This window comes from Barbatula barbatula (genome assembly GCF_947034865.1).
Source record: "Barbatula barbatula genome assembly, chromosome: 9".
NCBI classification, from domain to species: Eukaryota; Metazoa; Chordata; class Actinopteri; order Cypriniformes; family Nemacheilidae; genus Barbatula; species Barbatula barbatula.
The window spans coordinates 8,187,784-8,203,634 of record NC_136772.1 but is presented as its reverse complement, the minus strand read 5'-3'; the positions used below and the strand labels follow the sequence as shown (position 1 = coordinate 8,203,634).

The 15,851-nt window shown below is 38.6% G+C and overlaps 1 protein-coding gene across 1 annotated transcript in view; it reads right to left on the bottom strand.

Annotated features, from left to right (window-relative positions):
• The window catches only part of fgf14 (fibroblast growth factor 14), a 96,755-nt gene extending 81,256 nt beyond the window's left edge, over positions 1-15,499 (bottom strand). The window contains exon 1 of the mRNA XM_079463490.1: positions 14,730-15,499. Coding sequence (XP_079319616.1) covers positions 14,730-14,820 — 91 coding nt within the window. The 5' untranslated portion in view covers positions 14,821-15,499. The remainder of the gene's footprint in view (positions 1-14,729) is intronic.
• Positions 15,500-15,851: the final 352 nt, after the last annotated feature.

The window sequence follows — 15,851 nt, the reverse complement described above, 5'->3', positions numbered from 1 at the left end:
GAAACAGGTCAAAATAACATTTTTTTCTGACATCAAATACTTCAAAGGAAATAATTTCATATTTACTTTTAAGCAATACAATAGTAATATTTGTACATGCATTAAGGAAAACTATTTGGCCTAGTTTAATCTTGTTTTTTGTGACTGACACTGTCATCTCATCTTTGTGTGAGTGTGCAACTTATGAGTTGATCTATTTTCATGTCTTGTTTCGTGTGAGCACATGTGATTGTTGGACATGTGCTTGTGGTATGGCCATGTCTATTGTCTTGACCCTGACCATCTTATTACCTTATTATTGCTTCAGTTGCTCCACCCGTTCTCCCTTGTTACTTGCCTTGTTTGCTGCCCTATTTATTTTCCTCGAGTTGGCAGTCCTGTGCCATTTCTTTGTCTTGCGATACCAATTGTGTGTCTTGCCTGCTCCTGTTTGTCCCGGCTAGCCAGTCAAGCTACAAGTTGTGTCTTCCCCCAGCGGGGTAATTTTTGTTGCGTGTTTGTTTTATTTTATTAAATAAAAGCCCGAGACTTCCTGCAATTGAGTCCTCTCCTCAATCCCTTCACCCACAACACTGACAGTAATATGATTAATTTTTTTAAGTGATAACATCTATTTTTATTACCGTTTTCGTGTGTCTTGTCATGCTCTGTCTTTCACACTGCTGTTGGATGTCACACTGAGACTATGTCACTCCTGTTGAAATTCAACAGACACTGCAATTGCCACAATACATCAAGAAATCGTCTCTTAATTTTTTTCGTGGCTAGACTGCATATATAAGTGTCACTCACTCATATGTATATATGTATTATTCATAAAAAAGCCGTTCTAAAGCATAATTCACCCACTCACACTTAATTTGGTGTTTTTTAAATCAAGTCACACCTTTCACGTGTAGCTCAATTGCTTTAAATCATTATTTACCCACCCTCATGTCACTCGAATAAACTCCATCCACTCAACAACACAAAATAAGTTATCAAAACGTCAAAGCTCTCAAATTCTGTTGCAGTTTTCCTTGCGGTTTGATGGCTGCAGGCTAAATGAAAACACCACCTCAGACTAACACTTCTTACACTTACATTGTGTAACGCACCAAGCGAGCCATGACTCCCATGATGCACCTGTTTGCGTGACACGTGCGAATGTGGGAAGAGAACTACGAGGTGGACTGCAGTGAGAGAGAGCAAGAGCTCTGCAGGAGCACCGAACAAGCCTCTGATTGGATCAGGCTGAGCAATGGTGAGATCAGGGTGTTTGTCCAGAGAGCTGGCAGCCCTGCAGCCTTGCACCACCTGTGTGTGTCTGCCCTTCTCTCACCAGCAGCTTTAATGAGACTCACTCATCTCAGCCTCTAGACAGGTAGGAGGATGTGAGGGAATGCCAGACGCAGTGAATGCATAATTATATCATTCCCTTACCCAAGGCAGTAAAAAAAGAGTATTTAAAAAAAACAATGATAAGATAAAAAACTTGACCTTCCATTTTAATTATCTGCAATGCAGCGATTAGTTTTGTCTGCCTGGCACAAGATACTGAGGCTGATATTAAGGTAGTTTTTATGTGAGCGCATGTGATTTACACTTTGATTCACGGTTTATTTACAACCGAGCAGTGAGAGGAAGAGAAAAATGTTCTGCTCAAATCACTCATGTCTTTGCACGCAACTCCTGGCTCCAGTGAAAGTTAAATAAATACTAATGTTTGTGTGTATTTGTGTATTATTACATTTCTATGAATACAATTTGCATTTTTGCAGATCATTTAAATCGAATTATATTCTTTACATTTTAAAGGTCTTAAAGGCGTAATATCAAAACCAATGGGAGTCAATAGAGATATTGACAATGTGACAATGTCAGTGCTGAATTATAAATATGTTGTCCAGAAATAACGACTGGTCAAATCTGCATTGTAGATATCCTAAAAGTGAATTACTGCGAGTCACGATTGCATTACAAGTGTCGTGGAGTTTTGGCAAGACAAAATCAAATTACATCTTGCAACAGTAAGGCCATTAAAAGACAAACACGAAACAGCAGCCACACCAGGTTGCACTTACCCGGCACATCATGTTTCAGTACAGTGCGTATGCGTCTTTCAAAAATCTTTATCAACCCTGAGGTTTCCATTTTACGGCCCTTTCAACCTTAACCGATCTTTCCCATAGAGGCCGAACAGTCGGCAGTGAGCTGGTGAATGCTACCAACCTTCTTATGGCCTCTTCAGAGTTTCGTGGCAGCTCTGCGGTGCCGGTGACCCACTAGAAGCCTTGATATACTGTTGAATAATGATAACCTCTGAGGAATGTCAAGTGTTACTAGTACAGTACATCTTTATCTGTTAGATATTATGCTGGGCTGATATTCTTCTTACAGGTCAGGACAGAGCATGTTGCCTATTATTGTAATAGTAGTCAGAGTGATGACATAACAAGCGGGCAGCGCTGTAAAACTAAGATGCCTGTATATGGAAATGCTATGGTGTTTTGAGCAGTCCTTTCATACCGCAGTTACAACATCTGTTCAATTTCTCTGCACTGAAATACATGGGGCTCTGACAGAGACCTCCATGGGCCCAGCACATCTTGAACTTGTTGCGCTCGATTCATAAATGTTGCTAAAAACACTCCTCAAGGGGGCACTTGACAGCTCAAAAAATACTTTATTGCCAGCTTTCAAAATTCAGATTTTCTTTCTTTATTTATTCTGCAACTACAACTAGGAGTCTTTATAAAGAAATATTGAAAACCATTATTTATATGTGTAATCATTTAATATTACACATTATGAATATTTAATATTCATATAATAATATACAAAATGTAGAAGCTGAAAGGTATAATATAATTGATTATTTTATAAAAATATTTCAAAGTTTCAAATATTCACAATAATTGAATGTTAAATTTTATATAAATATTTCAAATGAATAATGAAATTCATATTATGTCAGCCGTTGTCTAGACAATCATTTATACAGGTGAGTGAGTTGTTGATGGCAAGTTGGTGGGTAAACTTTGTTGGGCCCGCTTTATGTAAATTGTCATTCAGCCCTGACAAGAGTGAATCATTTGCCTTGTGACCTGGAAAAACGTTTAAGTTCGACCCTTTTTTTTTCCATGACGTTATTCAAAAGCTCAATGTCATATTCAATCACTTACCATTAGGGGTTTCGGGTTTATAGGTGTTGACTCCGATTCCTGACTCCCACTTTTGGAGTCGATGGAATCGACACTTCGACTCCATTTACCGCCATTCAGGAATATGAATATAAAATAAATGAATGCAACTTCAGTTGTGCAACATTTGTGCACATTTCGTTTCCTTTATTATTTTAAAATGTTTATATTGCATCGATTTTGGAGAGTTACAGTTACACAAATAAAAATGTTTTGTACTTAAAGTAACCGCGTTTCATTCTTTTGAATAGAGGCTCCGTAAATGTGCGATAAACAAGCCTAAAACATTTTTTTTATTTTCAATTAAGAATTTATAAATTCACGCTAGGCTAAGATCAACCCATTTTTTTAAAAGGAGAAAAGACGTTGAGCCTACTTTGTATTATTTTCTTAATGTAACTCATTGCCTTTCTGTGTTGGCCATTTAACAATAAAAAGTATTTAAAAATATCTTCTTTTGAGAGTACCAGCAGGCGTTGCGCATGCTCTGATTAGCGCAGTGTGCTAAAATTATCCGTACAGTGAGAGAGAGAGAGAGAGAGAGAGAGAGAGAGAGAGAGAGAGAGAGAGTGTGTAGGTATGACTTTTACCTTCAACACGATTGTTTTCTAAATGTTTTTTCGCAGGAAAAAGACAATTTAACCAATTTGAGTCAATGACAATATTTCAAATTACGGAGTCGACTCCACATCTCCCTATTTACCATCTCTCTCTCTCTCTCTCTCTCTCTTCATCTCTGGCAGTGTCTTTCTCGTTCTCTTTGTTGTCTCTTTCCTGTTTGAAAGCGTTGGTATTAGCAACTATATTCAATTAGCCACAGGGCAGATGAGTAAACACTTACAGTACTCTAAATAATAGTAATTATCCATGAACCTACAATTAGTGTAGTCTGTGCTATGCTGCCATATCCAATGCTAACATACAATTAACGGCAGGAACAAATGCAGACCCGACTGCAGTTGAGACCGCAAACAGAATCGCATACTCATACGTTGATCGGCCAATAATAGGGGGAATAATAACTTCCTAAAGGTCAGCAGAAAACGTTGACAAAGCTATCTAAATGTAAAAGTAAGGCTACAAAGCACAAGCGGTGTCAGCGATGATGGATGAATACGAAACCGGGGGACTAATGCAATTTTTCTTAAACAAAACCGTTTGGAGTCGTTCCATAACTACCGTAGAATCATCGCAGCAAAAACGCAGACGTATTCAGCGAGAGGCACTGTTACAATACTGTCAGCTGCACTGCAGCAAAATTACACAGCACAACCTCTAGTAGCTCACATCCCCGCGTAGACTGCTGAAGAAAGAGAGAGAGGGGGGTAAAAAAGAGAGTTCCACTTACACACACACACACACACAGTCAAGCTGAGAGACAACTGTTCGCTTTCACAGGATATTCATACTGTTTGGATTGCAAACAGTCACCCTCGTGGTGAGCCTGTCAGCTATCACAAGCTACATCGACACATTACAGCCTAGGCTAGGGCTGATATGGTTTGAATGACATTAAGCGTCTGCAATCTGCAAACCAGATACTGCTAAATTGATATAAAAGGCTGAAGCAGACCGTAGTATCTGTAAGTATCTAGAGAAAGCCATCTTTTAGCGGCAGGAAAATTATGTCATGACAAAGCTGATTGGCCGAGGGCACCACAGGAGAACAGTACCAAGACTGAACTTTAACAGGATCGGCAGCAGACCGGAAAATAAAATGCTGCTGTACTTTTGAAACCTTGTATCTCTATATTTCGTGATTTTTTGCCATAAATCATTTACACCGTACGTTTGTCACTGGGTTTCGCAAATATCTAACACATTAAAAGTGCTTGACAATGCAGTATTTAATCGTTTAAAAAGTGCAGTGTTTTTTTCCACTTCTGGAAAAATCATTAGACATCAGAGGTTTCAGAAGGACAAAATGACGGTATAATCAAAAAACATAAATTTTTCGTTTATAGGTTGTTTGCAAAGTTGTATATGGTTGAATGGTTGTTTTTGGAGAATGGTGCAGTTAATGCATTCTTCTTCATAGTCTGGCCAAAAAATGAGACAGTTTATGCTTAAAAAATAATAAATTCTGCCAATGGGGTAAGAAAAATAAACTTGAATAAAGATGATTGACCTAAGTTGATACTTAATAGCCATTAGCAGGTTTCTCCTTGTTTTAAACAAAATCACTTTTGATCAGTTGTTTCAGAAAACAAGACTTCCTCGTCCTTTAAAGTAAACTAAATGTATCTTATAAGACTTTTTTTATATTTATAAACAAGACCAAAATACTAGAGTTAGATAATTTTTTTGCAATAATATATATTAACAAGATGTGTCACTGCCAAAAATGGGGATAAACGCCACACTCAATATGGCTGCTCCAACAAAGAAAGCCCACCTTCTAGTAAAACGATCAAATCGTCAATCGTTAAAGACTGACGATTCTCTGGGGCGGGGCTCTCTTGGAATCTGGAATTCATGAAAACAACTTCTGGCCATGAAACCAGGGAAATCTCATCATCTATTTATGATCCACTATATATGCACTTGTTGGAGATGGTTGGCGGTTTGAAGATGCTGCAAGGTACAGCTACGGTATAATATATAGCAGATTTTAAGGCCCAAAACACACTGTATACAAATACAAAACATAAACACTTCAGGCTTGCTTGGTCTCACACACTGTTGCATTCTAAAATGTGTCAGTACACAGTACATGTGCTGCAATTCATAGCGTTGCCACCAGTGGCACGATAACAGGCATTAGAAAGTTAACCTAGGCCTGTAAAATCTTCGATAGTCTCAATAAGTCTTAAAAGTAAGACAAAAACAAGCATTCATAACATACTAAAACAACTACAAATCAAGCAGCTTTTATACTTTTTAAACATAAATACATGCCTTGCACTGGCTCCGGGAATCGGTTGCACATCCATGACTTCCGTATTACGCAATCACATTGGAAAGGTTGCACGTGATGTAGTTAAAATTTTCATTTTAAAGGGAACTACTCCTTTAACAATATTACTGATTTGTTAAAGGTATGCACACTCATTCATGTCATGAATGCATTGAATAAAGTTACTGTTATAGGAATATTGCTTTGCTGTTGGCTGATTTTAATTTACCGTTGCTGCCGTTTTTTGCCAGCTTTAGAAAAATGTATTTGCTGGACAAAAAAAAACATTTTTAATTTCCGGAGAAAACAAATGATAAGTGCTGCTGCGTACTGTTTTTAAGGTGGTTGCTTAGGGAACTCAAAACATCAAGAACACGAATGCAGATTGCCTTTACTTTTTAACAAAGAATTTTGTCTCCTTGGTCAATTTATAAATGTGTATTGTAGGTTCTGGCCTATTAACATATTCAAAATATACAGTGTAGTAGGAGGAGGAAGTTCTAAATGAATGCCGTGAGAAGAATGGTGCACATTTACGAGTCTCCATCAAAATCCTTGCTGGTGATTCGCACTGATGACTACATAAGGAAACCCAGACAGGCCAGCAAGAGGCAGGGAGCTCTGTAAGCAGTTCTGACAGATAAAAAAGATCTTGCTGGTGCAGAGGAGTTGTTTCACTCCAACAGGGTGCAGCTTCCATTGCAACAAAAGGGAAAAAGGTTTCACACACAAAAACCAATGTATTTTTGTTAGTGGTGCACTGCTACTGTTTGATCTGCGTATGTCATATTTTCTCTAGATTATTTAATTTATTTTCAGATAAGTAAAGTTTATTTAAAATGTATAGATATCATATCATATATAATTATTAATATACTTAAAAAAACAGCTATAAGCTAAGGGTTGTAAAGTTATGTAACTGTATGCAGTTATGCAAGGACCTTGTGGCTCTAAATTACTCGATTACTCCATGATCATGTGACTTGAATAGACACAAGACTGATGTAACAAATAAGCAGGACCTTTTCAGTAAATGTGATTACCCCAAATTACATTTAGAAGAAAACTATTTACCAAACCATTAGCCATGTAAAAAAAGCCAGAAATAAGGGGCCCTGAAGCTTGAGGCATCTAAAAATGTACCATGTCAATGAAATTGTACAGAAAGTGTAACATTATGTAAACAGATCTTATTGTTTTAGCATTCGCCTTAATAACAACCGATTCTTCAAAATGTTTCACTGGGAAAATCTATAGCTCTGTTTGCAGAGAGCTAAATAATAGCATGTTGTAAACCCAATCCCAGAATCAACACATGTAAAACATTTCTAAACCCTATATTCTAGTCATCAGGAAAAGTCACGTTGTGCCCTCCGCAAAAGCCCATCACTTGATATGAATCCAGCTTGGTGTGCAAAAATCAGAGCAGTGTGCAAGATAATGACTACAGCTCATACTTGGTCATGTGATCAGGACTCGAGAGCCGGTGCTGAGACATGTGCTGGGTAAAGTAAAGACGGATTCAACTGCATTATTCCCCATCTCATACACCAGCCCCGGACACCAGAGACTGCAAAAGCAGTAGTACTGGGATCCTGAGGCCTTACAAATTGCTACATGATTTATTAAGCCAGCTAGAAAAACACTGTTACAATCCATGAAAGAATGATCCACCTTAATCCCTGCAGAAACAAACCTGAGCACAACTTTGTTAGTCATGTATTTTATATCAGTGCTGATGATTTATTCTTCCTACATTTCATATGAATGCATCATGTTCCGTCGGACAAAGGTTCACTTTCACAGATCATTTATCCTTGAAATTATATTGTTAAACATGACTTGACGACAATAACTGCAGATGTAATAAATGCGACATTTTAATGTATAGAAATCTTATGAATGATAAATTGGAGTAAATTTAATGTATTCAATAATGTACAACACGGATTTATGTCTTCCGGAAAACTTTGGCAGCCGGCTGCTTGGAACTGCGGCATAAACATGCTACAGTAAGCACCAACTTCCTGAATTACAGCCATACGATACTAAATCATGTTATCATAAATTAAATGTTGTAATAAACTGGAGTAAATGTTTTAGTACACTGTGACTGGAGAGCTGTTTGTGATGTATTTAAAAAACATGCATATGATTGTGGAAGGAAAAATTAAAATACATGTACGATGTCGTTAACCACAAATTATTATAATTTTTGTAATAATGATCTGAATATGAATTATATATAATAAATGCAAAATCCTTGTTGTTTTTGTTTAACCCCTTGAACAGTGATGCATGCGGGTACAAAGAGCATTTACAGTGTCCTCTGAGGGTAACAAGGCTAATGCCACCATCCAGGGCATCTGGCCAAGAGCAGTCAAACTGTGCCGTGTGGCTCTGCAGCATGGAGCCACACAAGCAACTTGATGGCAGCTTTATGTAAATCTCCACTGCGTCTAATATGTTGCAGAGGGCCTGTGGTCCATCCCTGCTTTAATTGTACTGCTCTATATGTAAGGTTTTATTCTATTTATGGGGGTGAAGAGAAACATTAAACATGCTCATGAACATTGCTGCATTTGCAGGGAAAAATATTGTTGTTGTATATTTCAACACAACACAATCCATCATAATATGTGGGACAACAAATTCAGTCTTTTAACCGCAACTGCTGGTGATTCTACTTTGGTAACAACAAATGAGCTTTCAATCACACAATAACCAAACGTTCATATGTTGACTCAGCAAATATCAATTTAAAGTCGTCATCTTCCTTTACAGTATATCTATACATTTCTACTCCAATTTGAATTAGTATGTTCTGCAATATAGTGGATTATAGATCCATTTGATAGCAACCATGATTTCTGCACTAACAAACGCCAATTAGCAACATCTTTCTCACCCATTAGGGAATGCGAGAGATGTTTACAAGCGATGCTTATATGAACAAAAGGGGAAAATACAAGCAAAACAAATAAGAAAGCAATAGTTTGAGCCACTCTGAACAGAACACCAGCTGCTCTTCACCAATTACAATGTTCTGCTTGTCTGTGTTTCCTGTCTTGTAAACTTCAGTGTATAATATATAGAGTTTCCAGCTGAATCGCTGAGCCGCAGACCTGATTTACCTGGATTATGATATTATGCCATTCTATCTCATGCTGGTGACATAATGAGTAACTCCTTTTACCACCGAGGTACAACCAAGATTATGCAAAGATCACATGGTCCAGGTCATCCTGATGCATTGTCCTTTTGTTCAACTGAATATCAGCTGTTTTGAGCAGATGATGACCCTAGTGTTCATTCAATTTCACTCTTCACTCTTCACACCCATGTCAAATACAATATAATAAGACAATTCGCAGATAGGCTTGTGCTGGTAGCACATTTTTATATGTGATTGGTGGGTTAAGTATGTTTGTGCTGGTTTAAGCTGGTCACGTGCTGGTTTAACCGGTCATGTGCTGGTTCCTCACCAGCTTAAACCAGCTCAGGACCAGCACAAACCAGCATCAAAACATACTGTCCCTATCCCAGAATATGCTGTTTTTTTCAACAGGGGAAGCTTTTATTACGGTAGATGGTATTATCACGGTGATGAAATGCAGATTACAAAACAGGTCAAAAACATAAAACAAGCCAATATTTGTGTTAAAATGTCAAAAACAAGTTTAATAACTTTTTCAAATATCAACCAATAATAAGAAATAAATTGAAAGAACAGCTTATTGATAATTTGTCAGGTGTTTCATTAAATATGATAAAATATTTAACTCCATACCACTGTTTTTTCCGGATAGGAAGCAGTAGGATAGCTTACATAGTTTAATAGACATTTAAAAGCAAGACTCAAGATACATTTGTATTGCGTTTCAACTTCAAATCAAAATAACTGTTCTGCCACACTGCCATTATTAACTATCTTAAATAACTACGATTAGGGGACTACTGCATTTTATTTGTTAAATTATGAGATGCAAACTGTAGGTCGCTAGTGGACTGAGCTAACTCTTCAACTGTCAGGAATGCAAATGGAAATACAATGCATGCAATTTTGGTGCTTTAGCTCGGCTATTGGTTGCTATGTGGTATTCAGAAACACGTAAATATGAGAAGTGGCGTGACATAACTCATATTACACCTTAGGTCGGCAGCCATCCGCCTTCCCCCATTCTTCTCCACATGAGGCTTGTCCAGGCTGTTTACATCAACACGCGCGAGTGCAGCATAAACGGAGTGTTATTTTATCCAGTCAAAGAAGAAGATACGACACATTTTTCTTCACGGTAATTTCACGTGCCCGGAATAACACTACAGTGCATTTTCACTACCGTGGTGTACCGTTTGTATTCGCATACAAAAAAAAAATTAAAGGGCGAAATCACAATATCGCCTATGTTCTCACCTAGAGACAACTGTCTTATTGTCAAAAGCATCACCTGGCCTGTTTTGATTTCTAATATGCACAATGGCTGGACAGACCTGGAAAATACAGTTTTAGCCTGATTTTAGCTACCTAGACTAACAGCTGCATGTGGGTGTTATCAAGATGGTGGCCAAGTAAACTAACGTCTGTCTCACTAAGCACTTTACCCAATTCACCTTCATGACATCACCGACTATCAAAATAGAACAAGAATTGAGAGAATGAAGATTAATATATAAGTAAAAACTGTGTTTACATCTTGCGAAGTGGTCTATAGTATAGAGATCAAGTTTGCTCCATACTCAGATTTCCCATTGGTGATTGCTAAACTGCATAGATGCTATTTTGTTAAATAGTCACTTTCGTTCATGTGACCTAAAATAACCAACTCTCACTAAAAAAATAAATGACTTCTGATCACTTGGTCACTGCAAATCATTGAACGCCTATAAGACTGACAGCGTCTGGTCACTGGTGTCCCCTTCAACCCACTCAAGAGTCTTAGATAGTGATGACTGATTGAGTCCTCACCAGACTTAACACACCTTAGCGAAGTAGTTGACAAATCAAAGCAAAATTATACAAAATATCAAATAGAGACACAAAAGACGCAATGCAACAAAAAAGTCCGGTCTATGAGAAATTCGATTAGAAATTTACACTAAAGATTTATTCAGCATTAAAGCATTTACAGGAGTACATAGCCCCTCCCCCAGTCCATTTTTTTAAGATTGATGATTGGCTCTTTTTACAGAAAGGTGGGACAGTTTCATACCTGGCCCGAAGTTAACAATTTATTTTATATTGAATTAATATTTAACTGTACACTAATTGTAAGACATTAAATTAAAACTACTCAAAAGTAACTGATCCTTTGCGGATGTCTACCGGAAGTCAAGTTTGTTTATATTGTTGCCGCTAAACCTATCAAAGCGGAAAGTTGTACTTTCCCCCCATTCATAGTAAGAGAACTGCAGCATCTTGGTAATATCTATAACATTTGGTATAACTCCTTTGAGAAAGTCACTAAAGAAACATTTGATGCACAGCATCCCCGTAAAGTTTTTATTTTGCTATTCAATAGCATATGTTTTCAAAATCTGGTAGGAAAAGTAATGCAGATGACTTTTCAGAAAAATGTAGAAACTGGACCAAAAAAGTTTGTAAATGGCCACGTGTGTGGCTACACAAAGGAAGATTATTGGATGAACATCACCTGACTGTGAAAAGGGGTAGGTTACAGGACAAAAACAGACTTACATTTGACTTTGCTTGTAATTTGGTCAGTGTAAAGAAAAGTATGCTATCCAGCCAAGATGTGACTGAATCCCATTCAAACCAACACAGATATAGCAAACCAAGGTATAAAAACAAACATTTCTTACCAAACAATGTGATTTAAACAGTGCAGTCACATAGATTCATATCACTCAGTTACAACAAAAAGCACATTTGAAACAAACCAAGTGATCTACCGAGATGATTGTATTTATTGTGTGCTGTAGTCTGAGTTGTGATCTAACCAAGCATGAAGCAATAAAGCTACAAGTAATAAAAGCTATCTGTTCCATGTAAACCAGCCGTGACAAGTAACAAAGTATAGTTTGTTGTTCAATTTGTTGCTATTTCTTTGGCATTGCACCAATTGGATGCCACTGTCGGTGGGGCTGTCTGGATCCCACCGACAGTGGCATCCAATTGGTCTAAAACTTCATAACTGTCTAAACATAAAATATGTTGTGATTGGCTGTGAATGTTGTTATTTCAAGCAGATTACTTGCTAAAGACTGCTGAAAACAGAAAACTTGCATCATGCCAGGTTAGAACAGTGTCAGCAACTATAATTGCATTATTAGTGGTGTTTCTGTCAGGCAAGCAACACCATTACTATTGCTCACAACCTGTCCCACACCATTGTGCTACAGACCTCAGGATCATGTGGCTTGTTAAGAAAAGGTGTGCTATTACTTTTATATGGGGTTCAGACTTATTGTCAGATGAGAAAAATAAGGTAAAAATCATCCATATACAGAATCACCGTTATTGCAAAGTACCGTAGGTTTACAAGGAATGTGTTTAGGTGTATTGCTACTTAAAAGTATCTGTAATACAGCCGAACTGACTCTCTGTCGGTGTGTATAGAGGTTTTATACTTTGTGGGAACCATAAATGCAAAAATGTTTCTGTGAGAGGATTGAATACAGTATAAAGTGTGTGTGCATGCGTGCGTACGTTTCTGTGATCGTTTGCAATGCACAAACAAAGTTTGTCAGTAAAAAATAAAGTTCACAAAGTTTCACTGCGACAGGATCACGTCTGCCAATTGTGAGCGATGATCTAAAGCTCTCGTGACCAACAAATTCTATAAATAAACCCCATCTGAGGTTTTAATCCTAAACAGATTGTCTAGAAAGCGAGTTCTATTAGTCCTTCAAATCAAACTCTTTGTAGTAACACAAGCCAAAAACTGAACAACAGCAAGTACGACCATCTCTGCTTCCCGAGTGAAAGGTTTAGCGTCCTGCTCCTGCGTCCCAGCGGACAACGTTTTACAATCCCACACAGATTCTCAAAAACCAACCTGTGTTTACCTCACTTCAAAAGATTTAGCAAACCTTCATGACAACCCACACTCCCAAGTGCAAGACTTCATCCCTGCCAGGAAAACATTAACCAACACAAGGCTATCAGAAAGTGCCATCTGCTGGAAAAGAAGGCAGCCATTGATAGCACTCTTTAAAACTCTGGAAAAGCCATGCTTGCGTATTCTCTCAAAAGAGAAATGGGATGTTACAATTGTGAAGATGTGAACCGAAAAAAAACGCTGTGTTGAATATATCAAAAACTACCGCAATGGATGTCGGTACAGTGATTACAGTTCATGCGGCCCCTGCTGCAAGTTGTGTTTCTAAAAATACATCTTGTGTGCCGTAGACTATAACCAGCAGGCCCTGGCAGCACTCCGCTCTCTCCATTAATGTTATGCTACTAAGACCATAATAGCCGTGATAAACTAATCAAAAACCTCATGCTTTGCTACTTCTAATCACGGACAGAGCAAAGGAAATGATGGATTTATTTCACTATGAATGCTTCACCCAGGACTCGGCTGCTAAAGACACAATCGCAGCTGGCTTTGATTTAACTTCGGCATTAGACTGTTACTGTAGTTAGTGACTACTATTACGTTTTGTTATACTATTATTTTCTGTTGTTTTAGTCTTGAAACCAAATAAGACGTTTTAGTTACAAAACTATCATAATACATTTTGTAAGTGATTGGCCTATTTGTGTTTTCATTTCATTCAGAAATACAATTTTACGTCTTCTGCTAATGAGCTTTGCAATGATTGCTGCCATTTTTCTCAAACTGTTAGGCAAGTTGGTATAGCAACATCAAATGTATGAAAGGATGTTCAACAAGCCTTCCAAATGCATCGTCATATAGACGGTTACAAACGTCTGACAGACTCAGAGGAACGATTGTGTCATGTCAGCATGGGAAAATTGCTATGATCTACTACGCTGCAGTGCCAACGTCTAAGAAAGGTGTCAACACCAACGTTGGACTCCCACTCATCCCCTAGCGCTTAGCACAGTTTTCCTTTGTGTCCATATTTGTCAACAGCTTTGTTGTAATAAAAATGCGCAAGTGTGCAGTGCAGACTGCCTCGTTGTGCTTTGTTGTTTATTCACCCTCAGTGCAACAAATTCCGTTCGAAACTCATTCTGATCAAAGTAAACTGCAATGATCTCTCTTAATTGAACCAGATTAACCAGAGACACCGGTGAATAATCTGTGCAGGTCTTTGTTTTGCACGCCGAAGCCATAGAGCAGCATCACTTTAAGTGATGCAGGACTGAGAAGATGCTGCAGCATCCCTAAAATGAACCCATAAACTCAATTCACACACACACACACACACACACATGCATACATACGTACACACACATGGCCCAGGTACTGTGGAGAAACACACTCTGGCGCTGTCTGCACCCTTGCAAAACTACATACCTGTGGGATTTACTTAAAAAAAGTTTAACGTCAAAGCGCTTTCGATTCCAATAGCTCTAATATCTCGGAATGGATTTAGGAGTACACAAGTTATCCTCTGCTTGAATGCCTGCATTCACTGACTTGCAGCACAAATTTGACTGCAAATCGGCACACAGTAGAGAAGACGACGTGCAGGAAAATAAACGCAATGGCTCTTACCACTTGGGTTCTTGTTTTTCTTAAGACTCTTGCCACAAAGACACTGCAGCATATGCGTTCCTTTGCTGAAAATGTTCCAAAGAAACCACATTGATTTGGGCGAGGAGCGATCCAACAGCTTAGACACCCTGATAAAGAACAGATCCCCGCGGTTGCATAATTATAAGAACAAAACAGGATGCTCAGTTTTCCAATAGTATCATAGAAAAATATGTATTACTATCCAAGCGTCTTCGTGCAGAAGGGAAAATATGTTCTTTAGACTTGGCAAAACAAAGGTATCGTCTCAGTAATAAAGGTTGGTCGGTCATAAAAATAGATACTTTAGAAATTGCATGTGCTGCAGAAGGGGGAAACGTGCAGCCCGTTATAAACTAACGTGAAAGACACGGCGGATCTTTCCGTTCCCTGTTAGTTCATCACTCAGATGAAGGGTGGATGTGTACAGCATCAGAAGCCTGGAGGGGACGCATCCCATTTAAAAGCCGCGATACGTCCGAGCAAAGCGCACATTTCCAGCATCAGGTCAGGGAAGTCTTCGTGGAACCTGCTGCTGCTGCTGCTGCTGCTGCTGATGCTGATGCTGCCGCTGGTCAGTTATATCCATGAGCTTTCATCAATGTGAAGGCGCTGCGCGATCGGAGCGGTGCTGCTCCTGAGGACGCTCTTGCGGCTGGACTGCGGCTTGATGTTTCACCTGTGCATCACTGAGCTCCGCTTCCTCCCGAAAAGTATCTCGCACGTATTTCGCTTTGCCTTGGATCTGTGTTTGATGTAGACTAGCTGGAGGAGGGGTTAAAGTGAAAGATTGGCTTTCCATTACGTAAAACACGTGGTTTGTGCTCTGTCATATCACTGACGCTTTCGGCATTTCGCTATATAGTAGCGTAGGGAAGTCCGAATCGTTTGGGCGAGTCGCTCCGACGAACTGGTTTGTTTGAGTCGTCGTTTAAAAGTCTTTCATTCATCACCTTGCGTTCTTTGTTCGGCGCCGGATGAATGAACGCAGTCGTCCGTGTGTTTGCCTTGAAGTTCAATAAACGGTGTTGAATTAAGTACGCAACATGTATGGGTTCCAGCTTATCACTTTAATTCCAACCTTGACTTTTCCTGCTTGAAGCC